Source organism: Symphalangus syndactylus, chromosome 6, assembly GCF_028878055.3.
Source record: "Symphalangus syndactylus isolate Jambi chromosome 6, NHGRI_mSymSyn1-v2.1_pri, whole genome shotgun sequence".
Taxonomy (NCBI): Eukaryota; Metazoa; Chordata; class Mammalia; order Primates; family Hylobatidae; genus Symphalangus; species Symphalangus syndactylus.
The window spans coordinates 80,229,810-80,256,447 of NC_072428.2; the positions used below are offsets into that span (position 1 = coordinate 80,229,810).

Here is a 26,638-nt window from a genome sequence, read left to right on the forward strand (position 1 = left end):
ATTATTATGTCACCAACTTTGTGAAAAACCTCAGTGAGTCTCAGTGCTTCCAAGATAAATTTTAAATTCTCCAACCCAGAATTAAACTTGTCAGTCTATCTCTGGAACGTACCTGCATCCTTATCTCTCACTCCTCACTTCCTAGACCTGTGCACCAGCCTATAACCTGCTCTTCCCATTCCATCTGCACTGCTTCCTCCTCACTGTACATCTGTTGTCCCACTGAGTGTCCTCACTTTTCCCTTTTGTTATCCAATCCTACTTCTCCATAATTCTTGGAATTGTCTGACCTCTTGTACCCACAGCAATCTTTTCCTTCTCCAAACCATTTTTTTTTTTTTGAGACAGGATCTTGCTCTGTCATCCAGGCTAGAGTGCAGTGGTGCGATCTTGGCTCACCATAGCCTTAACTTCCCAGGCTCAAGTGATCCTCCCACCTTAGCCTCCCAAAGTGGGATTACAGGCATGAGCCACTATGCCTGGCTGTCTTTTTTTTTTAAGACAGAGTCTTGCTCTGTCACCCAGGCTGGCATGATCATGGCTCACTACAGCCTTGATTTCCCAGGCTTGAGTGATCCTCCTGCCTCAGCATATCAGGTAGCTGGGACTACAGGCAGCCCACCACCATGCCCGGCTTTTTTGTTTGTTTGCAGAAACAGGGTCTCACTATGTTGCCCAGGCTGGTCTTGAACTCCTAGGCTCAAGAGATCTGCCTGCCTTGGCCTCCCATTGCTGGGATTACAGGTGTGGACCACTATGCCTGGCCTCCCTGAACTATTACGTTCCTAGAAATGTTGAGCCTGTATCTGTTGTATCAATCATTCACTTGACACTTAATCATCTAAGCCCATTATTTGATTACAAACTTTTGTACACCATCTAGTCACAGGCTGGGAATGCAGTAAATGTGCAATGAGTGTTAGTTAAATGAAAAAGCAAAGGGGAACATGTTGAGTGGAAAGGGGCAAATTTGTAGTGTGGCTTTAGAGTTCTTTGGATTTGTTTTAGTTTGATTGTGAATACTGCTTGTGCCCTTTGGCTTGCCCCTTAATTGCTGAATCTCATTTCCACATTAGTAAATTGAGGATAATCTTCCCAGCCCTACAGAGGTCGCAGTTTATAGTGAACACCAAATGAGAGGTCATACATGCAATACTTTATAAACTCCTAATGGTAAGCTATTAGGGCTTCTCTTTTCATTTCGGTTAAAAATGTTTTTCTTCTTACTTTTAGACTTGCAACCTTATTTCTCGAAAGAGGGCCCAACAGGATAGGCAGTATTTACAAAAAGGCTGTTTACAGACACTTCACTGATGGAACCTACTCCATAGAGATCCCCAAACCTCCCTGGCTTGGATTCCTGGGCCCCATCTTGAGGGCTGAAGTGGGTGATGTGATTGTCATTCATTTAAAGAACTTTGCTTCTCGACCTTACTCTCTGCATCCACATGGCGTTTTCTACAACAAAGATTCAGAAGGTAAATATCAATCCTTTATTATTGGGGTCTTGTCTCTATTTCATAAGTAAGGTAACTGTCAGAGTTAAAGAGATTTTAGGAGCACAGTGATTACATGAATATATTTATCTTCTCTCTGTCTCCTTCTCCATCCATCTCCATCTATCTATTCTGTCTCTCTCTTCCCTTTCTTGTTTTTTATTTGTTTGTTTGTTTGTTTTTGTTTTTTTTGTTTTGTTTGTTTTGTTTTGTTGTCCAGGCTGGAGTGCAGTGGCATGATATCAGCTCACTGCAACCTCCATCTCCCTGGTTCAAGATATTCTCCTGCCTCAGCCTCTCTAGTACCTGGGATTACAGATGTGCACCATCACGCCCCGCTAATTTTTTGTATTTTTAGTAGAGAAAATATGGCTTCACCACATTGGCCAAGCTGGTCTCAAACTCCTGACCTCAAATGATCCGCCCACCTAGGCCTCTCAAAGTGCTGGGATTACAGGCATGAGCCACCATGCCTGGCTCCCCTTCATGCTTTTTCTTTCCCTTATTTCCTCCCTCTCCTCTTTCTTGCTCTTCTTTATGTTGACACAGAACTCCTCGGTACCTGCTCCACCACGCCCCAGGAGCACACTAGCTTTCTTCCTTGTCACTTAGTTGTGCCTGATTTGCATACTGGATAAAGGGCAACGTGCTCCTATCTCCAGTAGCAGCCTTGGCTGTGGGTACATTTTTATCAACAGAAGCTGATCCCCACTCCTTGCTTCAGGCTGCTGTTTTTGGTGCTGCCTTTGTGAAGCAGTCCTGTCTTACTTCTTGTGTGTACGTTAGGAGTTTCATTAGGGCAGTTTCTGGATTCCTCCCTAATTGAAAAATATTAAACAACTTTCTTAGACTTTTGAGACAGAAGTATTTCTCCAACATCAAAAATATTTTTTTTGAATCCTGTATTTCATTCTTGCTCATGACCTGGTGGAATAGGTTGAAAGGTGCTGTACCTGCTAGGTGACTGCTTCTAGGAAATGTGCCAGCACAGTGCCATTAACTCTGATGCAACTCACATTATCATCAAGGAGGAGTTTCTGGGCATTAACAAATATCCCAAGGCAGCCTAACTTGTGAGGCAGCTGCCCCGGCCATGTCTCTATAAGCAGCCAGAGGAGAGAACTCTGATGGTCAACACACAACTAGGATTGCCCTTTGTTCTGGGCTCTTTTCCTCCACCTGGAGTGCAGCCAAGATTTGGTAGTTCTTGGTTGTTGAGGATGAGCACAAAAATTGTGCCAGGTAAATTTTAAGGTGTAACTATGAATGCATTTTCTTTAATATAGTTTTTTTAACTTTTATTTTAAGTTCAGGGATATAAGTGCAGGTTTGTTACATAGGTAAACTTGTGTCATGGGGATTTGTTGTAAAGATTATTTCATCACCCAGGAATTAAGCCTAGTACCCATTAGTTATTTTTCCTGATCCTCTCCCTCCTCCAACCCTCCATCCTCTGCTAGGCCCCAGTGTGTGTTGTTCCCCTCTATGTGTCCATGTGTCCTCATAATTTAGCTCCCACTTGTAAGTCAGAATATGTGATATTTGGTTTTCTCTTCCTGTGTTACTTTGCTAAGGATAATGGCCTCCAGCTTTATCCATGTCCCTGCAAAGGACATCATCTCATTCTTCTTATGGCTGCATAGTATTCCAAGGTATATATGCATGTCATTTTCTTTATCAAGTTTATCACTGACGGGTGTTCAGTTTGACTCCATGTGTCTTATTTATGCTGCAGGTAGAAAGTAAAGATGTACCAAGATAGTTGTGCCTGCCTTTTCAAATGTGGAGAAAATAGGGGCATCTTTAAGTATAATTTTTGTCTTCATTCCTCCATGTGTTTCTGGAAAGCATGCCTTAATAGAATTAATGGTGTCCTGAAAAATCATTTAGGCCAGTGATTCTAAAGCTTTATAGGGCTACAAATTCTTTTCTCAAAAAAATTGTGGTAAAACATATGAACATAAAATTTACCATCTTAGCCATTTTCAAGTGTTCAATTTGGTGGCATTAATTACATCCACAGGGTTGTACAATCATCACCATTATCTATTTCCACAACCTTTTCATCATCCCAAACCGAAACTATATAGCCATTAATCAATACCTCTCCATTCCTCCCTTTTGCTGCCCCACTGGTAATTTCTACTCTACTTTCTGTGTCTATGAATGTGCCTTTTGTGTCTGGCTTAGTTCACTTAGCATAATATTTTCAATGCTTATGCATATTGTAGTATGCATCATAATGTAATTCCTTTTAAGGCTGAATACTATTCAATTGCATGTATATACCACACTTTGTTTATCCATTCATCTGTTGATGAATGCTTTGATTGTTTCCACATCTTGGCTATTGTGAATAATACCTCTATAAACATTGGTGCACCACAGATCTTTCTGAGCATCTGTGAGAGCCATGAGCCCTTGCACCAGAAAAATATGTATGTGCATAATTTTTTTTTGAGATGGGGTCTCACTTTGTCACTCAGGATGGAGTGCAGTAGTGCAATCATGGTTCATTGCAGCCTTGAACTCCTGTGCTCAAGTGATCCTCCTGCCTCACCCTCCCAAGTAGCTGGGACCACAGGCATCTGCCACTATACCTGGCTAATTTTTAAAATTTTTTCATAGAGATAGGATCTTGCTGTGTTATCCAGGCTGGCCTCAAATTCCTGGCCTCAAGCAGTCCTCCTACCTTGGCCTCTCAAAGTGCAGGGATAACAGTCATGAGCCACTGTGCGCAGCCTGTGGACAAAATTTTGAACCCACTTTTAAGAGGTTCTCAGAGTCCCTGAAAACATTCATAGGTCCTTAAATTAAGAACATTTCAAATGTTGCTTACCCAGGAAACCTTCTCTATCCTGTCTGCAGGACTGTCCCGTTTCAGAAGTGTGTTGGTTTATCTCATAACACTTAATACTGGCTGGACATGGTGGCTCATGCCTGTAATCCCAGCACTTTGGGAGGCCGAGGTGGGTGGATCACCTGAGGTCGGGCATTTGAGACCAGCGTGGCCAACAGGCGAAACCCCATCTCTACTAAAAATACAAAAAATTAGCCAGGAGTTGTGGCACATGCATATAACCCCAGCTACTTGAGAGGCTGAGGCAGGAGAGTCGCTTGAACCTGGGAGGTGGAGGCTGCAGTGAGCCGAGACCATGCCATTGCACTCCAGCCTGGGTGACAGAGGAAGACTCCATCTCAAAAGAAACAAAAAACAAAACAAAACAAAAACAAACCCCACTTAATACTGGTATAGTAGACATACAAATGGCCAATAGGTATATAAAAAGAATGCTCAACATCACTAATCATTGGGGAAATGCAATGAGATCAACATCACTAATCATTGGGGAAATGCAATGAGAACTACAATGAGATCTCATCTTACCCCAGCTAAAATGACTAGTATCAAAAAGACAAAAAAATACCCCCCCAAAACCCAAAAAACAAAAACAACCAGATACTGGCAAAGACACAAAGAAAAGACAATACTTATACACTGTGGGTGGCAATGTAAATTAGTACAGCCACTACAGAAAACAGTACGGAGATTCTTCAAAAAATGAAAAATAGAACTACCATATGACCCAGCAGTCCCACTACTGGGCATTTATCCAAAGGAATAAACCTTTCATTGAGCACCCATCAGGTGCCAGACACTGACTCCCAGGTGCCAGACACTGACTCTGGGTCCTGAGAATAAAAGATGAATGAATCGTAGGCTGTAGTAAAAAAAAAAAAAAAAAAAAAAAAAAAAAAATATCAGTGACCGTAAGTATAAGGAGATAATTTCAGTGCTCTTAATTCTGCTCCATTGATCTATATATTTATCCTTGGATCAATGCCACAGTGTCTTGATTACTGTGAAAGTCTAGTAAGTTTTCAAATGGAGTCGCATAAATCCTTCAACTTTGTTATTCTTTTCAAGGCTTTTTGGCTATTTAGGTTCTTTCCCTCCATATATACATTTGATCACCTTATTAATTTTTACCAAAAAAATCAGCTAGGATTTTGATAGCAGTTGCTTTGTGTTAATTTGGTTGATAAATGGTAGGAAAATTCCATGTGCATTTAAAAACAAATGGCCATCTTACCAATATTGAGTCTGTCAATCCATGAACATGAAATTTAGGTCTTTAATTTCTCTCAATAATGTTTTAGTTTTTAGTATACAAGATTTGCATTTCTTTTGTTAAATTTATTCCAAAGTGTTTTATTTTTTCTGTTGATGTTATGAATGGAATAGTTTTCTTAATTTCATTTTTGGATTGTTTGGTGCTAGTGCATAGAAATAGAATTAATTTTTGTATGTTGAAGTTATATTCTACTTCCTTGCTAAACTTGTTTGTTAGTAGATGTTTAGTGGATTTCTTGGAATTTTCTATGTACAGACTTAAGCCATTGTGAATGAAGAGAGTTTTAATTCTTCCTTACCAGTCTGTATACCTTTAAGTTTTTTCTTTTTACTTATTACACAGCTATAACCTTTAGGAAAATATGTAATATTAGTAGTGAGACCAAATACTCTTACCTTTTTCCCAATCTTAGGAAGAAAGCATTTTGTCTTCCTCCATTAGGCATGAGGCTAGCTGTACATTTTTTCTTTCTTTTTTTTAATTTTGAATTTTTGTGGGAACATAGTATATGTTTATGGATTGCATGAGATATTTTGATACAAGCATGCAATGCATAATAATAACATCATAGTACATGGAGTATCCATCACCTCAAGCATTTATCCTTTGTGTTTCGGACAATCCAATTATACTCTTTTCATTATTCTAAAATGCACAATTAAATTATTTTTGACTATCGTCACCCTGTTGTGCTAGCAAATAATAGGTCTTATTAATTCTTTCTAACTGTTTTTTGTATCCATTAACCATCCCCACTTCCTCCCACCTTTCCACTACCCTTCCTGGCTTCTGGTATCCATCCTTCTATTCTCTATGAGTTCAATTGTTTTAATTTTTAGTTCCCACAAACAAGTGAGAACATGTGAAGTTTGTCTTTCTGTGCCTGGCTTATTTCACTTAACGTAATGACCTCTGATTCCATCCACATTGTTGCAAATTCTTTCTTGTGGCTGAATAGTACTCCATTGTGTATATGTACCACATCTTTATCCGTTTGTCTGCTGATAGACACAGTTTGCTTCCAAATCTTGGCTACTGTAAATAGTGCTGCAATAAACATGGGAGTGCAGATATCTGATTTCCTTTTTTGGGGGTACATTAAAATGGGATATGTACCCATACCAGTGGGATTGCTGGATCATATGATAGCTCTGTTTTTAGTTTTCTGTGGAAATTTCAAACTGCTCTCCATAGTGGTTGTACTAATTTACATTCCCACCAACAATGTACAAGGGTTCCATTTTCTCCACATCCTCACTAGCATTTTTTATTGCCTGTCTTTTGAATAAAAGTCATTTTAACTGGGTTGGGAGAATATCTCATTGTAGTTCTGATTTACATTTCTCTGATGACCAATAATGTTGAGCACCTTTTCATACACCTGTTTACCATTTGTATGTCTTCTTTTGAGAAATAGCTGTTCAGATCTTTTGCCCATTTTTTAATCTGGTAATTAGATTTTTTCCTATAGCGTTCCTTATATATTCTGGTTATTAATCCCAGGTAGGTAGTTTGCAAATATTTTCTCCCATCCTATGGATTGTCTCTTCACTTTGTTGATTGTTTCCTTTGCTGTGTAGAAGCGTTTTAACTTAATGTGATCCCATTTGTCCACTTTTACCTTGGTTGCCTGTGCTTGTGGGGTATTACTCAAGAAATCTGCCCAGACTAATGTCCTGGAGAGTTTGCCCAGTATTTTCTTGTAGCAGTTTTATAGTTTAAGGTCTTAAAGTTTTTAATCCATTTTGATTTGATTTGATTTTTGTCTATGGTGAGAGATAGGAGTCTAGTTTTATTCTTCTGCATATGGATATCCAGTTTTCCTAGTACCATCTATTGAAGAGACTGTCTTTTCCCCAGTGTGTGTTCTTGGCACCTTTGTCAAAAGTTAGTTCACTGTAGACGTATGGATTTATTTCCAGGTTCTCTATTCTGTACCATTTGTCTATGTGTCTGTTTTTATGCCAGTGCCTTGCCATTTGGGTTACTATAGCTCTGTAGTATAATTTGAAGTCAGGTAATGTGATTCCTCCAGTTTTGTCCTTTTTACTTAGGATGGCTTTGGCTATTCTGGTTTTTTTGTGGTTCTGTATAAATTTTAGGAATGTTTTTTCAATTTCTGTGAAGACTGTCATTGGTATTTTGATAGGGATTGCTTTGGGCAGTATGAACATTTTAACAATATTGATTCTTCCAATCCATGAACATGAAATGTTTTTCCATTTTTTTGTCCTCTTCAGTTTCTTTAATCAGTGTTTTATAGTTTTCATTATAAAGATCCTTCATTTCCTTAGTTAAGTTAACTTCTAGGTATTTAATTTTATTTGTAGCTACTGTAAATGGGATTACTTTCTTGATTTCTTTTTCAGATTATTCACTGTTGGCATATCGAAATGCTACTGATTTTGTATGTTGATTTTCTATCCTGCAACTTTACTAAATTTGTAAGTTATAATAGTTTTTGGTGGAGTCGTTAGGTTTTTCCAAATGTAAGATTATATCATCTGCAAATAAGGATAATTTGACTTTTTCCTTTCCAATTTGGATGTCCTTATTTCTTCCTCTTGTCTGATTGCTTTAGCTGGGACTGGAGGAAATTCCTTTGTATTCCTAGTTTGTTGAGAGATTTTCACTAAGTAAGTACTGGATTTTGTTCAATACTTTTCTATATCCATTGAGATGGTCATGTGGCTTTTCTACATCTATTGAGATATATTGATATATTATTACATTAACTAATTTTTGGATGTTAAGCCAACCTGGCAATCATGGGGTAAATCCCATTGGCCATGGCATACAATCCTTTTTATATGCTGATGGATGCGATTTGCTAATATTTTGTTAAGAATTTTTGTGTCTAAGTCATGAGGGATATTGGTTTGTAGTTTTCCTGTGATGTTTGTATCTGATTTTGTTGTCAAGGTAATACTTGCCTCAGAATGAATTGGAAAGTCTCCACTGTTCTATTTTCTGAAAGATTTTGTAAAGGATTAGCATGGATTTTTCTTAGTATTTGATGGAATTTTTATATAAAACCATCTGAACCTGAATTTACTTTCAGGGAGGATCTTTAGTTACTAATTCAATTTCTTGTTATAGGTATATTCCAATTTTTTATTTTTATATTTTAGTCAGTTTTGGTAACTTGTGTCTTTCTAGAAATTTGCATGTTTCATCTCAGTTGTCTAATATTTTGGCCTATAATATTTCCTTATGATCCTTTTAATTTCTGTGTGGTCAGCGATGTTGCCTCTTTCATTCCTGACTTTGGCAATTAGTGTTCTCTTTCTCTCTTGGCCAGTCTAAATGAAGTTGTCTCAATTTTGTTGATCTTTTCTAAGTACCAACTTTTGGTTTCATCTATTTTGTATTTTTTTTCTGTTTTCTCTTTCATTGATTTCTGTTCCAATCTTTATTTCTTCTTTCTGCTTGCTTTGGGTTTGTTTTTCTCTTCTTTTTCTAGTTTCTTAAGATGAAAGCTTAGGTTATTGATTTCAGAGTTTTTTTTAATTCTGAGATAGATGATTTAAAATCTAAATTTCCTTTTTAAGCATGGTTTTACCTGTATCTCATAAATTTTGATATTTTTGTCTTCATTTTAATTCAGTTCAAAATATTTTACAATTTCCCTTGTGATTTCTTCTTTGACCTATGGGTTACTTAGAAGAGTATCATTTTACTTCCAAATATTTAGATGATTTCGAAGATTTCTTTCTGTAGATATTTAATTCCATTGTGATTGAAAAATATGCTTTGTATGATAGTAATCCTTTTCAATGTATTGAAACTTATTTTATGCCTAGTATATGCTCCATTCTGGAGAATCATTCACGTGCTCTGTAAAGAAGGTATATTCTACAGTCATTGGGTGAAATGTTCCAGAGACATCATTTAGGTATAATTGGTTCATAGTGTTGTTCAAGTCTCCTATATCCTTGCTGATTTTCTGTTTAGGTGTTCTATCAGTTATTGAGAGTTGAGTATTGAAATCTTCGACAATTAACTGTTGAGTTGTCTATTTGTTCTTTTTTTTGGGGGAAGGTCTGAGTGTCATTTATTAACAACAGTTTATACAGATCTGCTTTCAAAGCACAGGCACAGAGCCCTGGAGAAGAGCAGTCTCTGAACAAGGAAGCCAGGAACACAGGATGTACACATCTTTGGCAAGCATGTTTAGCCCCAGGAGGATTCAATACTTCAAGTTGGAATTCCATTGGATATTTGAGAGGGACCAAAGTTGAGGGTAGAAAGAAGTCTTCAACAGGACTCAGATCTCAGTCTAGGGCTCCTCTTGCACTATCTTTGTCCATCCAAGTATTAGGACCCTGGGGGGCAACAATCAGGCCTAACCATTTCAACAGAAGCAGATTCTTCAATCTGCACTCAGTTAGTTCACACTTCTTTCCACTGGTCACACAGTTAAAGAGAATCAACCTTATAGTAAGAGACAGACCACTTTCTCTCTGACCCTCTCCAGCACCTCTCTTCAGCTGCATCTGTGCAGGAACTGCTGGGAAAATTGAGGCCTACCTTTTCAATTCAGCTGCATGTGCCTTTACCCTCAAATCTTCAATCAATGACAGGATGGAGCCTACATGTGTACTCAGGCTGACAACTGTTCTCCCCAGTCCATCACACACATTGCCCTACCTTAGTTCTGCCAATTGCAGTACCTAGGCTGGAGCTACAGTAGACCTCAAATTGGGACCTAAAGGCAGTCTGCATAGGCACTTGGGAATTTTCCATAGGGGAGTGGATAAAAAAGTAGTTGAATGTGCGAAGAAAGAAAGAGCTTCATTTGATAATTAGACATCTGAAGTAATTTTACTTTTATTTTCTTCACTTTAAGCCAATCATGAAATTTCACAGTGATTTCTCAGGTAGGAGCAGAAGGAAGACACTGTTAAGAATCATTGGGGCTGTGGCCCAGTTGGCTTGAGGAAGTACAGGCAGGGTGGGTCCTTACTGGGGCAGCTGGAGGGGCACAGACTGCTCTGCCGGAAGGTAGGTGATGTTATGAGAGCATAAGAACTGGTATGCAATGTCATCTGCAGCTTCCAGCTTGTGTAGCTCAATCTGGCCATCACCTGTGGTGGCCAGTGAATTGGCACTCAGTTAGTTCTTATATCCCTGTAGGATAGATATCAACATTTCAGTTTTACTGATAGAGAACAGAGACATTGAGAATTTAAGTAACTTGCCTCAAGTCCCATAGCAAATTTTAATTCAGTTATGTTTGATTCCAAAGCTCTGGCCCTCTCTACTATAGCATGTGATCTCTCTGTTTTAACTATGCTTTATCTTTTTTTATTATTTTTTGGAAGGAGCCCTATACCCAGATGGAACATCTGGAAGGGACAAAAATGATGACATGGTTCCTCCTGGGAAAAACTACACCTACGTCTGGCCGGTGAGAGAAGAATATGCACCTGCTCCAGCTGATGCCAACTGCCTGACCTGGGTGTACCATTCGCACATCGACGCCCCTAAGGACATCTGCTCTGGGCTAATTGGCCCCCTGCTGGTCTGCAAGGAAGGTAAGGAGCTTTGTTTCCAGGTAACTAGGGAGTTGAAATGTGAATAAGATTCAGGTCTTATTTTGCCTACCTCCTTTGCTCCACACAGAATGTGCCTCTTCTTCCAAATTTCTTTAGAAATTCTAGCATGGAAGATCAATCTGACACCATAGCAGAGGGCAATAATTCAGATTTTTGTCTAAGAATCATCACAGCATTCTGAGACTTTATTTTAAGAAAATGATATTTCATAACACAATGTTTAGAAAAGTGAGAAATTTAGCCAAATGACCAGGAATGCCTTTTGCTTCATTATTTCACCCAAATAATCATTTGCTATTTTATCCCTTGTTAATTGACTTAGCATGTCTGTACTTTGTCAATAAAATGAACTCCCTTGAGAGACAGCCAGCCTTCCAAGTATGTGATTATGAAGATTTCTGTTTTATGACTTTTCTCTTCTATGGCTCTGTCATTTCCATTAAAGCCTTCTGCTGATTTTATATTGTGGGTTATCCTTGTAGGTATAGGTCTTCACCAAACTTCACACTTACCTGACACTACTGGAAGGAAGCAAAGCTCATCTTGATTTAGTTCTTTCTCTCTACTCTTTTGAATGTGCCTGATAGGTATCCTGAATAGATATTCAGGGACGCGGAATGATGTGGATCGAGAGTTTGTTATAATGTTTACTCTTGTGGATGAGAATCAAAGCTGGTACCTCAATGAAAATATCCAACATTTCTGCACCGACCCTGATTCAGTTGACAAGAAAGATGCTGTTTTCCAGAGGAGTAACAAAATGCATGGTGAGTACCTCCCATGTTCCCAAACATATACCAGGCCTTTTATACTATAAGGTACTACAAGGGATAAAAAATACGCAGAAATGTTGATCTGAGTTTGGCATGATTTATAACTCAGTGATAACCATGGTTAGAAAGTGATACAATACATGACATGTTTGAAACTGAAACAATCTGAGGGGGACAAAGCAGTGGATATATGCTAAATTGGCATACAGTGTGGACAAAGCCACAGAGCTTTGGGAAAATGGAGGGATCAATGTTATATTGTAATTGGAAAAGAATTGGTGCCTGAGGTGAGCCCAGAGCATGGGTGGGCTTAGACTGACTGGAAGGAGAAAGGAGAATGAAATCATCATCCTATAATAATCCTGTGTTTTGCAACATTTTGCTTCATCCAGTAACCATTTTCTGAGCCGCTGCTAAATTTTAAGAACTGAGTTATGCATGGGGTTTAAATAAACACTTGTGAATTCATTATATTTCCCAGGCATTCTTTACATCAACAAAATTTACTGAGCATGCACTATACATCAGCCTCTGTATTTGTTCAAAACAGTGAACTTCTATAGTTACTTCATTAGTTGAGATAGGGCACTTACTCATGCCTGTTTTGCAAAGCAGTAGCTTAATGTAGCATTTTAGGATTTTCTTAGAGAGTTCTAGTGAACATAAAGGAAATAGTCAACCTACATATCCCACCTTATTCATTGACATATCTTCTTCTATTGCTTGTCTGTCTCTCAGAATTGTTCTAACCAAGGTATCCTCAATATAGTCATAAAATAATAAGAGAAATAGAAGAAGCTGAAGATCATCTAATGTCTCCATTTTACAGAAGAGAAACTGAGGTCAAGAAACTATCAATGACTTGCCTAAGGTCAAAGTGATAATTAATGCCAGAGAGTTTCCTGAGAGAAGTCCCATAGCAAATAAATGTAAATTTGGCCATATTTGATTCCTAGGCACATCAAGGCATGATTGTCAGTACATTGACTATTTCCATTGTATTGCATGCCTTTTCTTTTCCTTCTAGTGGTATTTTGGCAAACTTGTGTGTAGTGATTCTTGGAAAATATTTTAGGAGGAAAGGAAGTAAGGGAGAGAAAGAAAGGGGAAGGCAGGGAGGCAGAGAAAACAATGAAGGATGGAGTCAATGAAGACGTAAATTTAAATCATTGCTGTGACCAGTTGTAATGCATATCCTTTACAAAATAGGAGCGATGATCTCAAATATTGCAGAAAACTACTAATTGTGATTATTTAAGACTTACCTGCCCAAATAATTCCTCTTACTCTGTATTTATTCTTTTGAAGTGAAAATGTCCAACAAAATGAAATGAATTACATAAGCAAACATAGATTACATGTATCATAAAAAGAAGCCTGTTCAGGCACAATGGCTCATGCCTATAATCCCAGCACTTTGAGAAGCAGGTGTGGGAGGATTGCTTGAGGCCAGAAGTTCAAAACCAGCCTGGACAACATAGGGAGATCCGTTCTCTACAAAAAATTCAAACAAACAACAAAAAAAATCAGCTGGGCATAGTGGCACATGCCTGTGGTCCCAGCTACTTGTGATGCTGAGGTCAGAGGATTGCATTAGCCCGGGAGTTTGAGGCTGCAGTGAACTAAGTGCCACTGCACCCCAGCCTGGGTGACAGAGCAAGACCCTGTCTCAAAAAACAAAAACAAAAAACCCTAGCCTGTATGCTGAAGTAGTTGTGTGTTTGCAAACAATCCTTCAAGACTGGAAAAGGGTGGGGTATTGTGGCACACACCTGTAATCCCAGCACTTTGGGAGGCCAAGGTGGGAGGATCACTTGAGGCCAGGAGTTCGAGACCAGCCTGGCCAACATGGCAAAACCTCTCTCTACTAAAAATACAAAAATTAGCTGGTCATGGTGGTGGGCACCTGTAATCTCAGCTACTGGGGAGGCTGAGGCATGAGAATCTTTTGAACCCAGGAGGCAGAGGTTGCAGTGAGCTGAGATTGTGCCACTGCGCTTCAGCCTGGGTGTGACAGAGCGAGACTCCATCTCAAAAGAAAAAAAAAAGAAAGAGAGAGACTGGAAAAGGAGACCTAATCAAGTAAAGAAAAAAAATTTAATTGAAAAAATCTAGCCTATGGAAGATAATTAATATGTACAAGATTTATTGATCAATTTATTTAAATTTACTAAAATAATTTAGAATTAATTGTGCTGCCTAAGTCATTAGGCATTTCAGCAACAATTGCTTTTAACTCAGTTCGAACTTAAGAAGGGATGTTGTAACTTTTTAAAGTTCTTTTCCCTGAATCAAGTTCTTTTCTGAACTTGGTCAAGTCCCAGCTGCCATTTAGATGATTTTAAAGTATTTGGTCCTGGACTTACGCCATAAACTTAATAAGATTCTGCCCCAGCAACATGTAGTAAAAACTGTTTTTCTCTTGGCTTTTTAAAGTAAACAAACAAACAAACAAACAGTTCTCATAAATCCCTTTTAATCAGTTCCTTTTCTTTCCATCTTACTACATGCTTTTGTCACTTCATTAAGTAGATACTATGTGCCAGTTTTTCTGCTAGGTCCTGACAACTGTTAAGATGAACAAGACAGGGTTTCTAGTTCCAAGGAGCACAGAATCTGGTGGAGACAGCAGATATGCCAGTGAAGGATTAGGACAGAAGGTGACTGAGCCTTCTGTAAATATGAGCAGCACTCTGTTTTCTCCTCATTATTGCGTTCCCACAGCAGCTCCGAGGCTGTTTTCAGCGTATGCTGATCTTCACTTTTATTGAGTGTTTTCTCTGGAAAAAAGACTGACAAAAACATTTCATTTCTCTTTTGGACAATATATATTTCTAAGAGCCAGGTTTTTCTGCACCAAAACCTTACAACCAATGGTCTGCACTGGTTTTCCAGCCACGCTCAAGCCCGTATTACCAACATTTCTGGTCCCGGTCGCCTCTGCAGGGGAGTCTCTTCCACTAGTTTGTTTCTGTTTCCAGCCCTCAATGGATACCTCTTCGGAAACTTCCCTGAGCCTGATATGTGTGTTGGTGAATCTGTGTCCTGGCACCTATTTGGAATGGGGAATGAGATAGACATCCATTCCATCTATTTCTATGGTAACACCTTCATCAGCAGAGGGCATCGGACTGATGTCGTCAACCTGTTCCCAGCCACCTTCCTTACAACAGAAATGATAGCCGAGAATCCTGGGAAGTGGATGATAACCTGCCAGGTCAGCGACCACCTACAAGGTAAAAAGGATAAAGACCAGAGTTGATATGTTTAGAATGGTACAATCAAACCACACAGTCACCAGTGCTCATCCAGTGCCTACTGTTAGACAGAGTCTTGTATGTACTATATTTAATTAGGTAACAAATATACAGGAAAATATAATGCTCATCTCTTTGATATTCTATCAACAGATATTTATTGACCACTTCTGTCTGAAAAAAGTGGGGAAGTGATTAAAAATTGATGAGACCTTCAAGGAACCTATAATCTAGTCGTTAAACATAGTTAGACATTCATAAAATGAATACAATTTAAGGCAGAATGAGATAAATGCTCTTTGGGTGTTGCAGTCACTACTCTGGAACAATCAGAGAGGCTTCCTGAGGAGCTGGCTCCTAATATGAGCCTTGAAATATGAGTAGGAACTGAATAGATGAAGAAGGAAAGAAAGACTTTTGAGGAAGCAATATGAACTGGGAAAAACACATGTTCTCTTTGAGCAACTGTAAGTAGAGTAATAAAGTTTTAGCTCTGGAAAGGACTTTCTGGATAATAAGGACTAATCCCCCCTCGAATTATTTAATTTCGTTTTGAACATCTCTTGTGAGTAGTTATAGCAGCTCATCTGATCTCTGGACTGCTCTATTGGAATGTTCTTCCTCAAATTGAGACAAAACCCATTGACCTATAGCTTCCTTCATGGCCTATGATAGGTGCATGATAAACATTTGTTGGCTTAAATGCCTGATGAATGACTTGGTCCTGGTTTCTTCGGACATCATACACTATGTCCTTTCTTAGCTGGACCATAATGTTCCTTACAGAGAAGTGATGACAGAAGAGCCTGGGGAGGCTCATCAGGCCCCTTAGCAAAGCTAAGGAGGTGGGGCTGTGTGATCCTTACCTCTTTAGGCACACTAGTGACATAATCAGCCCAGTTATTTAAGAAGATAAATGTATGCATGCAAGAAGGACTTGATGGAGGAATTCTGACCACTGGATGCTAGTTAAGAAGCATTTGACAGTGTTAGAGGTCTAACACCTAAAGGTCTGCCCTAAGATGATGAAACCAAGACAGAAAAAAATATGTTAATGGAATAGACACAGAAGAAATAATGCCTGATATTTGGGCACTAACTTCCCATAGTCACTAATAGGTGCAAAGATCCAGCTGCTCAGGGCTGCCTTGGTAACACATTCTTGTTCCTGTCCACCTTCCACAGTGAATCATACCATTAGTCAACTGCAGTATCCCAATTACATTCAACTGAAAAACTAATCAGTTAATATGTACTAGATGCTCTTCTGGGAAAACAAAGATTAACAAGAGGTTTCTATTCTCAAAGAGTCTTAGTGCTGTTAAATCTGGGAAGAAACTGTAGATTTAAAATCAAGATATTAGCAGCCATTTGAGACTAGTAAGATTGCTAAATTAGCCCAATAGTTGTGGACATAAGCTGGCATTTATACATTCCCTGAAATACAATATTTCTAAATTGTCCATGCCTTCAGAAAAAAGTTATTGTAAAAAAATTAGAAAATACATATAATTGGAGGTTTTTTAACAAATAGAGACAGGGTCTCGCCATGTTGCCCAAGCTAGTCTCAAACTCCTGGGCCCAAGCAATCCTCCCACCTTAGCCTTTCAAAGTGCTGGGATTATAGGCATGAGCCACTGGATCTGGCCCCTATAAGTTGGTTTTAAAATCAGTAGTTCCATAATAGAAATATTTTATATTCACATTCTGGTGAATATCTTCCCTATTTTCTATTTCTTAACATGTAAATATATATGTATTTTATAAAATGAAATCAGTCTATTAATGCTGTACTGTAGCTAACTTTTCTCATTTACAAATATATCGGAAACACATTTTCATGTCAGTGAATACAGAGCTTACTTCATCATGGTTAATACTTCCAGTGTCCATTATAAGGAGATTACAACTTGCTTAATCAATACTCTATTGCTTAATGCTTATGTTTCCCACCAATTTTTTTGCTATTATAAACAGTACTGATGACTATTATTTATAGATGTTTGCACTTTTGTCTGAATATTTTCTTAGAAAAACTCCTAGATTTAGAATTTCTGGGTCAAAGAGTTTGATTTTTTTTAAAAAGCTATGGACATACATTGCCACATTCTCTTTTGGAAATCGTTATTCTTCTACCCGAAGTGTATGAGTATGGCTCTTTCCCCATTCATCTACCGACACTGAGAATTATTAGTCTTTCTAATCTTTACTAATCTGATCAATGAACAATAGTATCATTTGAATACTGTTAAGGTTTGAGTACTATTTGAGTACTGTTAAGGTTGAACCTTTTTTTCATTTGTTTATTGGCCAATATTTATTTTGTGAATAAACTATTTCTGTTCTTTGCTCATTTTCTATTGGAGATTTACTTGTTTTCATCTTTATCTGTAAAAGTGACTTATGTATTAATCTTTTGTCATATGTGTCACAAATATCCCTCCTGTTGCCATTTATCCTTTTTAAAAAAACTTTCTTTATTGTCCAATTTTCTGTACAGAAGTCTAAATGTTCAAGAGTCAAATCTATCAGTCTTTTCCTGTATGATTCCTTTTGTGATCATTTATGCCTCAGCTTGTGGTTTTCCTCTGTTCTGCAGCTGGTATGCTGGGGCAATACAATGTTGATAACTGCAAAAGTGATATTTTCTACCCCAAGATGAAGGGTCAACAGAGGCGCTACTTTATAGCAGCTGAAAAAATTCTTTGGGATTATGCTCCTCAAGGCTATAACAAATTCAGTGGTCTTCCCCTAAATACCTCTGGCAGGTAAGCACCCTTTGTTGGTGTTTCTAAGCCTCTCGTCAGAGAAGCATGTGTTAGGCTTTCTTTGTGATCTAATTTGTATTCCAACCACTGCTCTGATGAGCTCGTACTGCATAGATGGCATAATGTTGCTGCTTAAGGTGTTCTTAATACTGCAAAAGCACTGCTGAGAACTGGTAGAATATTTCTTGTTTTGTGACTTGCCGGCTAAATCAAAACACTAGATCATTCATTCATTGATCAAACATTTCTTGAGTAGGTACTATGTGCAAACTATAGTGCAAAGTACCATTAGAAATACTAAGCTGACAAAGAATAGAGTAAGGCCTTTACACATATGGAGCAGACAGTCTTGAAGACGGAATGACAGGAGATGGAGATGACCTGGCCTAAGAGGGTTACCCTTTTTGGTTCAAGGATATCCTGATTTAAGTTATATCCCCTTTATGTCCTACAAATATTCTTTTCCTTTCTATTCAGTAAAATGCCATTTTTCTTTCAAAGCCTTACTCTAATGTCACCTCTGAAGTGAAATCTTTGACTCCTGATTTAAATGAATTATGTTCTCTCTGTGCTCTCATAGAATATACTATTGAAAAAATTGAATCTAGCAATTTATTAGGTGGATCTGGACTCCTGTGACTTGTTAGTATATAACCATATGCAAAGATGTCTGTGAAGTATTAAAAAATGTACAGCGTGATATCAAGAATACTTTTTTATATTTAAGGGAATGTTTTAAAAATTCTCTGTGATCAATAAAATATCATTTGTTTCTTTAATTGTACATTTTATTCCTTCATTCATTTATTCATTCATACATTCACTCATTATTCCACCAAACTGATGCACTTAAACCCTGCCTAAAGAATTTGTGTGAACTATATATGAAAGACTCTGATATCAACATTCTCTATTGACTAGTATTTCTCCATAAACAGAATAATGAGAATTAGCATTCAAAATTGTCTTAGGGGCCTTCTAGAATTCTGAAGTGCCTTCTGAAATAGGAAAGATTAAACTATATTCAATCAATACTTAATGTGATATATGAAAGCACAACGTGCAAGATGACATGAGGGATGCAAGGATATCTAAAACAATAAAAAGCAGAGGAAGAAGCTGGGTTCACAAGACTAGAGAAGTAACTGCAAGTTACAAATAAGAGTGAGGTGAGTTGTCCTGGTAGTGAGTTACCTGGATGTTCAGAGAGTGCTAAGCTAGCCAGGGAACACATTATAGAGAAAGTGAAACTTAAGCAAAATCTTAAGGAGTGATAGAATTTATTTAACTGAATAGGGAAGAGAGGAATTTTAGATGGAGGGGTTGATGCAAAGCACCCATGGCATGGGAGGAATGAACAGATGAGACTGCAGTAACAATTTGCATAGAAGAATGGACATTTGCATAGAGAAATAGAGAATTGGGGTAAATGGGATATCAATTGCAGAGGTCCTTTAATCTTTTTGAACGTTATTTGATTGGCAATTGGAAGCAATTGAAGATTTTGGAGTAGGTAAATAACAATAACAATTACCATTTTGGAGATTAATGTTGTATTAAGTGAAAAAATAAGCACAGTCTTGGCCATTGAAAGTAATTTGTAATCATGGTCTTGGCCATTATGACCATTATGGCTTACTTTTGCACCAGTCTAATAGTTGTGTGTCTATGCTGAGAAGAAAAGTGAATGAGCCAGTATCAGATAGAGGATGCAGTTCAGAGATTCATACAATGGGCTCCACCCAGTGTGATTAGGGCATGAACTGGGGTCATGGTAGTGGGAAGAAAGGAAAAGAAAAGATGCACAAGGAGAGTAGAAAAGGAAGAGTGCCAAAAAATTTTACAAAGTAAGGATGAATGAGTTAAGGGAATGAAGCAGAAAAAGAAAATCTACGTGGCTGCAAGAGTGATGGTACCATTGATGGAAATAAGATAGTATACAGACAGTATTAGTCAGAATTTATATTATCATATTCATGACTTGGAAATTTTGCATTTCATGCATATGGTTTATATGGTAGCTCTCCAATAATTACACTATTTGATTAACTAGACACTCCATTCCTTAATAATGCCAGATATCAAAGAGCTTACTAGATGCAGAGAATATTCATATTAATATCAGCAAGAGTGAGAGGGATGCTTATTCTGCAGAGAAACTAGTTAGCTCTTTGTTACTTTGTAGAACACCATTCTGGAACTCTAATATTGGTAAATAAGGAGTTTACTTGTGCCTGGTTCAGTGCTGGACCTCTCAGGAAGAAAGTACAATGGCTGAGAGAAATGAGCTTGAGTATCATCCAGGCTCTGAAGACTTTTAGGGCTGGTTAACTATTCCTGGGAACTCTGTCGAGGCCTGTGCTGTCTTTTCTGGGGAGATGGGTAGGTGAGTGGACTAAAAGTGATAGAATGAAGTTCCGTAATTAAAGTATTTGGTGGATATGTTGAGAAGTGTCCTCAATCAGGTTCCTATGTCTTTTCAGTGACTCTGATCTCTACTTCACACAAGGGGACAACAGAATAGGAGGAAAATACTGGAAGGTTCGGTATACTGAATTTGTTGATGCAACTTTTACTAAAAGAAAGAGATTCTCTGCTGAAGAAGCCCATCTTGGAATTCTTGGTACAGTAAAACCATCCCCCATGCATTGAACCCAGGGAGATGTTTTAGCTGGGCATGTACATCTGCACAGAATATTCTTCTGCTCTACTTCTTTCTCTCTCTTTTCATTCTCTTCTCTCTCTTCTTCTGGATATTTTTTTTTTTCAGGCCCGGTCATCAAGGCAGAGGTGGGTGATACCCTGCTAGTGACCTTTGCCAACAAAGCCGACAAGGTCTATAGCATTTTGCCCCATGGCGTGATCTATGACAAGGCATCTGATGCAGCCCCAAACCTAGATGGTAAGTCTCACTCTGGGCTTAGGGAGGAAACAGGAGGGGTGAGCAAAGCACTTAGAAATAAACAGTCCTTGTTCAAATCCTGGTCCCTTCCATTACCTGTCCTGAGAGCTTGGGCAATCACTTAAACTTTCTGAACCTGATTCTCTCCTGTCAAATACAGATAACAATACTTACCTCGCAGGGCTTTGGAAAGGGAGGGAGAGAATTTAGGACAAGGTCTGGCCCATGGTAGGTTCTTAGGAAATGTTCGTTTCTTTCTTTTTTTCTCAGTAATATGATAAATCTCAAAAGTAAGCTACTTTCACAATCACTTCTTTTTCTCTAAGATAGAGGGTTTTTCAGTTGCAGGTTGCATAGGATTCTGCAGGTGAAGGCTGAAGGGAAAATTTGATTTCTAATGGTTTGTTGACATCAAAATCTTACACATGGTCTTTGCTCTGTATCAGATCAACAAATATATTTATAAAAAACAGTAATATGTGCTCATCATCTGATATGGCCTCTCCCCATCACAGAGTACATGGCACAGGTTCTCTAAATGTAAGAAAGGTAGCTGTTGCCCAGTGGCTGTGGGAACTCTCATCTATTCATAATAGTGCTCTTGGGAAACTTCTAGTTCCTTGGTACTCATCCCTATTACTGCAGCAGACACCCTGGCTTCCTGGGATACTCTTTATACTCGAGTGTGATGCCAGGCCCAGTTGAGAATAGGTTTTGTGGTGATGGTGAGGGGACAGAGGAGAAAGGAATGGAAGAGAATTCCCTCTCCCTGGACCCATCCTCACCCTCTCTTGCTGTGGTAACAATTCCTATAACTGTCCTCTCCTCTTTGGTCAAAATACTCAAAATGGCTGGGTGCAGTGGGTCATGCCTGTAAGATCAGCAATTTGGAAGGCTGAGGCAAGAGGATCTCTTCAGCCTGGGAATTCAAGATTGCAGTTATAATCATGCTACTGCACTCCAGCCTAGGTGACAGAGCAAGACCCAAAAAAATGCTCAGAATGACTGTGTGTTTGTGTGTGCAGAAAGAACACTAGAACAGACAAAATGTTTGTTAACTCAGCAAACATATTGGGCACCTTTTTGCAGAGCACTGGATAAAATGCAGAGTGAGCCTCTGGCCTTGTCTAGTAGGAAAGATTCAATGTGTTTTTTAGCAGTATGGTGTAAGGGTTAAGTGCACAGTCTTTGGAATCAGACAAAAACTGAGTTTGAATCCCAGATTTGCTATTTATCAGCTTTGTAACCTTGGGCATTCACTAAACTCCTCTATCTTGTAGTTATTTGGATGATTTCCGGTTCGGTCTCCTATATTTCAAACTCTTTAAAGATAGATTTCTTGCTTAATTCTTTTGGGTATCTTCTGCAAGACCAAGTATAATATATTCTACATAGAAAGCATTCCAATGATATTTTACGAATTTTCACTTAATTGTTGAATGGGCCACTATCAGTCTTTTGATATTTGCTAAAGCTGGCATTTGAGTAAGAAATTATATGGGATTTATGAGGAAGATAATCCTTTGATTTAAACTTCTATCTCATAAGCCAGCAGATTGTGGCAGTGGCCTCCTCTGGTAGGATACATAAAAGAAAACCACTCTCCTGGAACAAAATTCTACATCATCAGAGGGACGCACCCAGGGCTGGAAGACCCAGTCTGACCAATGCAATGTTCTTGCCTGTTGCTTTGAATAATTGTTTTGTTTATATCCTCAGGATTTGTGAAGCCAGGGGCGCATGTTAAACCAGGTGAAACCTTCACATACAAGTGGACAGTGCCTGAGAGCGTAAGCCCAACTGCTGATGATCCTCCCTGTCTGACCTATCTTTACTTCTCAGCAGTTGATCCAATTAAGGACACCAGCTCTGGCCTGGTAGGGCCTTTGCTAGTCTGTAAAAAGGGCGTCCTCAATGCTGATGGGACACAGGTAGGCCATTGAGTGTCACCAGTTCTTCTCAGGGTTGTATGTGGGAGAGATCCGCAACAGAGCCAGAGATGAGACAGGAATAGCCAGTTACAAAAAGCGATTTGTCTTTCTTCCTCTTGAAGTAGACTTCTACATAATGGAGATTTTATTTTATTTTCTGGTGAAAATGTAAGATTGAAATTTATACTTACAAATGCCCACTCAGGAACCTAGAATCTCTGCTTGTTGTGGTTAGGATTTGGCAGGCCTCTTTTTCTGTGTGCTGCTTTTATTACAGAATCTTTAGAGATCCACATGGAATGCTAATTGGAATTATTCTTCTTGGACAAGGTTTCTCAAATCAAAATTACTTGGGGACCATTTAAACATCCATTATTCAGATACTACAGACTAATTAAATAAGAATCTCCAGATGATTCCAATGTGCAGCCAAGGTTGAGAACCACTGTGATCCACAACTGTAAACTGAAAGTTAATCACTATGGCTGCAGGAACAAGAAAGCATTTAGATAACTTCTTGCAAGTCCCAACTTAGAGATTTGAATTGTTCAACTGATTAGTGTAGCGAAGCATAGCCTTTCAAGCTACGTCTACATGATATTAAACATATTAATGAAAAGAGAAAAATAGTCATTTAACCATCTATTTTACCAATCAGAAATAGCAAGGACATTTATTTAAATGGTATATTTTATAATTTTTGGCATTGTGTGGCTCCACTTCTGGACTCAAAGGAATTTCCAGATTTAAAAAACACAAAATATCTTGATCCTATTTGGATTTTCCTTTCTCTACATGAAGGAACAATCCCGGAAATGTCTACTGCATGTGTTATAAGACTGAATGTTTATGCTGTGCCTCAACAAGCACACAAGGCAAAGCCGAATGATTATCCATATTTTAAAGCTGAAGAAACTAAGGCTCAGAGACATTGAGTGGAATTCCAGGAAATACACCTAGTAAGTAGTGAAAGTTGGCAGTAAAACACAGGACCTTGAACATCCAAATTTGTCCTTTTTCCAATGCATCCTCTTGCTTCCTCGCAGCTAAATACCTAAGCCAAGGAGATTAAGTGCCAGAAAATGTTTGAAAGGTAGTTCTAATTTTGCCCCCGCTGTGTCCATTTAATGGTACCTTTGAGGTTTGCTAGAAGCAGCTTATAGTCTGTGGGAATTGTTGCCTAAGCCAAATATTATTCATGGTCAGTCCACTTACACAAAATTCATGAAAAAAAAAAGGTACCCTGAAACATCCTATACCCATAACTTGGCTGAGAGAGAAAACCATTTGGCCAGATGGAAAGGTATGTTCAATTCAAGAGTTACTTATGAAATACCTAGTATGTGCCAGGCCCTCTATAAGCAAAATGGTTAGTCCTCTTCTAGGCAGGTGGAGAGATGAAAATGGAAATAAGTGTTTGCATCTCTTTCCAATAAATTGTCATAAATTCTCCCAGTGGTGAATGGTCAGGTACAGAATGTCATTTACTAACACCCCTGGTCCCCCACAATAACCATTCAGTCAAACTCCCTACTTCCATTCTGTTTCTTTCTTTGAATCCACCTCTCTGTAGATCTCACACTTTTCTGGAAATAATCTGACTTATGAAAAAGTAGAAAAAATTTTCAAAGAATCCTCATATACCCTTCACCCAGATTCATCAACATTTGATCTCATTTGCTTTATTATTATCTCTCTTTGTTTTTGCGAGTTTTTTTTCTGAACTGTTTGAGAGTAGGTTGTAGACATAATGTCTTTCAGTGTGTGTTTCCTAAAAACAAGGACCCTCTCTGACATAAACAAAGTAAAATTATCTGAGTCAGAAAATTAACCTTGACATTATCAAATCTACATACATTTTAAAATTTTGCTGATTGTCTCATTGATGTTCTTTATAGCAAAAGAAAAACATGTTTTTCCTGCTCCTGGGTCTGATCTAGGATCAGGCATTGCATTGAGCTGTCTCCTGTTTCCCCCATGATTAATTTCTTTAAACTTTTTTTATTTTTAATTTTTGTGGGTACATAGAACGTGTATATATTTATGGAGTACACGAGATGTTTTGGTACAGGCAGGCAATGCATAATAACCACATCATGGAGAATGGGGTATTCATCCCCTCAAGCATTTATCCTTTGTGTTACAAACAATCCATTTATATTCTTTTAGTTATTTTCAAATGTACAATTAAGGTGATTATAGTCACCCTCTCCATGATTAATTTTATCACAGGGCACCAGGCATGATTTTTCTAAAGTGCAAATGAGATCAAGTCACTTTCCTGTTCAACACTTCCAGTGGTTTCTTATCACACTTAAAACAAAAATCAACACTATTTAGACATGCCCTAGCCTCTTGTTCCCACAAGTGGGCACCACGCTCCCTCATGCCCACTTATGCTCCATCCACATTCTGTTCCTCTCACAGGCCAAGCTTGTCTTTGGCTTTGGGCCTCTGTACTAGGCTCCTTATGCCTGGAATGCCATCGCCTCACCTTTGCATGGCTAGTTCTTCTTGTCACTCCTCAGAGAAGCCTTCTCTGATCACCAGACTACAGTCACTCTCTTTTATATCACCTGATTTTACTATCACTTACCACCATAAGACAGTTTCCTTGTTTATTTATTTGCTTATGTGTATAGTATGTTTCCTCCTACAAGAAGATAAGTGCAATGGAGCAAGGACCTTGCCTATCTTATCTTCCTTTCCTAGAACAATGCATGGCACATTGTTGACATTCAACAAATATTTCTGGTTGGATAAATGCAATACAGGGTAAGTACTCTTATCCCCAAGGTTAAGAAGTTTAGTTAGCAGAAAATGCCATATTACACAAATCTTAAACATTGTGTGGCCTGCAAACAAACACTGAAAATTCCAGTGCAACCTCATTTACAAAACTCATTTTCCTTATCCACATTTCAATACTCAGAGTTGTGTGATGGGTTATGGTTTAGACCTCTCACCTTTCTTCCCTGCTGCTGTGGGAGCCTACTATGTACTAACATATACCTTTCACAAAATAGCTGTGTGCTGCAGACACCAGCCACTACTCAGATGTTCCATATATATATATATATATATATATATATATATATATATGGAGAAAGAGACACACAGAGAGATATTTATTATGAGGAATTGGCTCATATGATTATGGAGACTGGTAAGTCTCAGCACCTGCAGGCTGAGTCAACAGGCAGAAGACCTAGGAGAGCCAATGGGGTGGCTCCAGTTAGAAAGCTGACAGGCTCGAGAACCAGGAAGAGCCAACATTTTAGTTTAAGCATGAAGGCAAAAAGAAGCCAACGTCCTAGTTCAAGGACAGTCGGGTGGGAGAAATTCCCTCTTATTTAGAGGAAGGTGAGCCTTTTGGCTCTTTCTATTCAGGCCTTCAACCAATTGGATGGGGTACACTCATGTCGGGAAGTACAGTTTTATTCAGTCTACTGATTCAATTGCTAATCTCATCCAAAAACATCCTTCCAGAAACACCCAGGATAATGTGTGAGCAAAAATCTGGGCACACTGTGGCCCAGTTAAGTTATTCATAAATTCACCATCACTCAGGGTTCTGTCATGTTCCTTCTAATGTTTTCTTGGGCTAATTTCCCACCCTCTTTAAACCCAGTTACCCTCCAAATACCTGTCAAGCAATAAGGTTCTTCAATGCAACTCCTTTCAATTGTTCATTCTCGTACTATGGATGATTGCAGTCACACCTAATAATAACAGCACTGAGTACTTAATATTTGTCAGTTGTTTTGTTGAGTGCTTTAGCTAAGTCATCTCATTTAATCTTCACAAAAAACATGAT

At 38.4% G+C, this 26,638-nt stretch overlaps 1 protein-coding gene across 1 annotated transcript in view; it reads left to right on the top strand.

Moving 5' to 3' along the window:
- The window catches only part of HEPHL1 (hephaestin like 1), an 81,452-nt gene that overhangs the window by 16,456 nt on the left and 38,358 nt on the right, over nt 1–26,638 (top strand). Inside the window, exons 2-9 of the mRNA XM_055283290.1 lie at nt 1,234–1,478; nt 10,957–11,169; nt 11,778–11,957; nt 14,945–15,199; nt 17,820–17,988; nt 20,472–20,611; nt 20,759–20,890; nt 22,610–22,821. Of these exons, the coding sequence (XP_055139265.1) occupies nt 1,234–1,478; nt 10,957–11,169; nt 11,778–11,957; nt 14,945–15,199; nt 17,820–17,988; nt 20,472–20,611; nt 20,759–20,890; nt 22,610–22,821 (1,546 nt within the window). The remainder of the gene's footprint in view (nt 1–1,233; nt 1,479–10,956; nt 11,170–11,777; nt 11,958–14,944; nt 15,200–17,819; nt 17,989–20,471; nt 20,612–20,758; nt 20,891–22,609; nt 22,822–26,638) is intronic.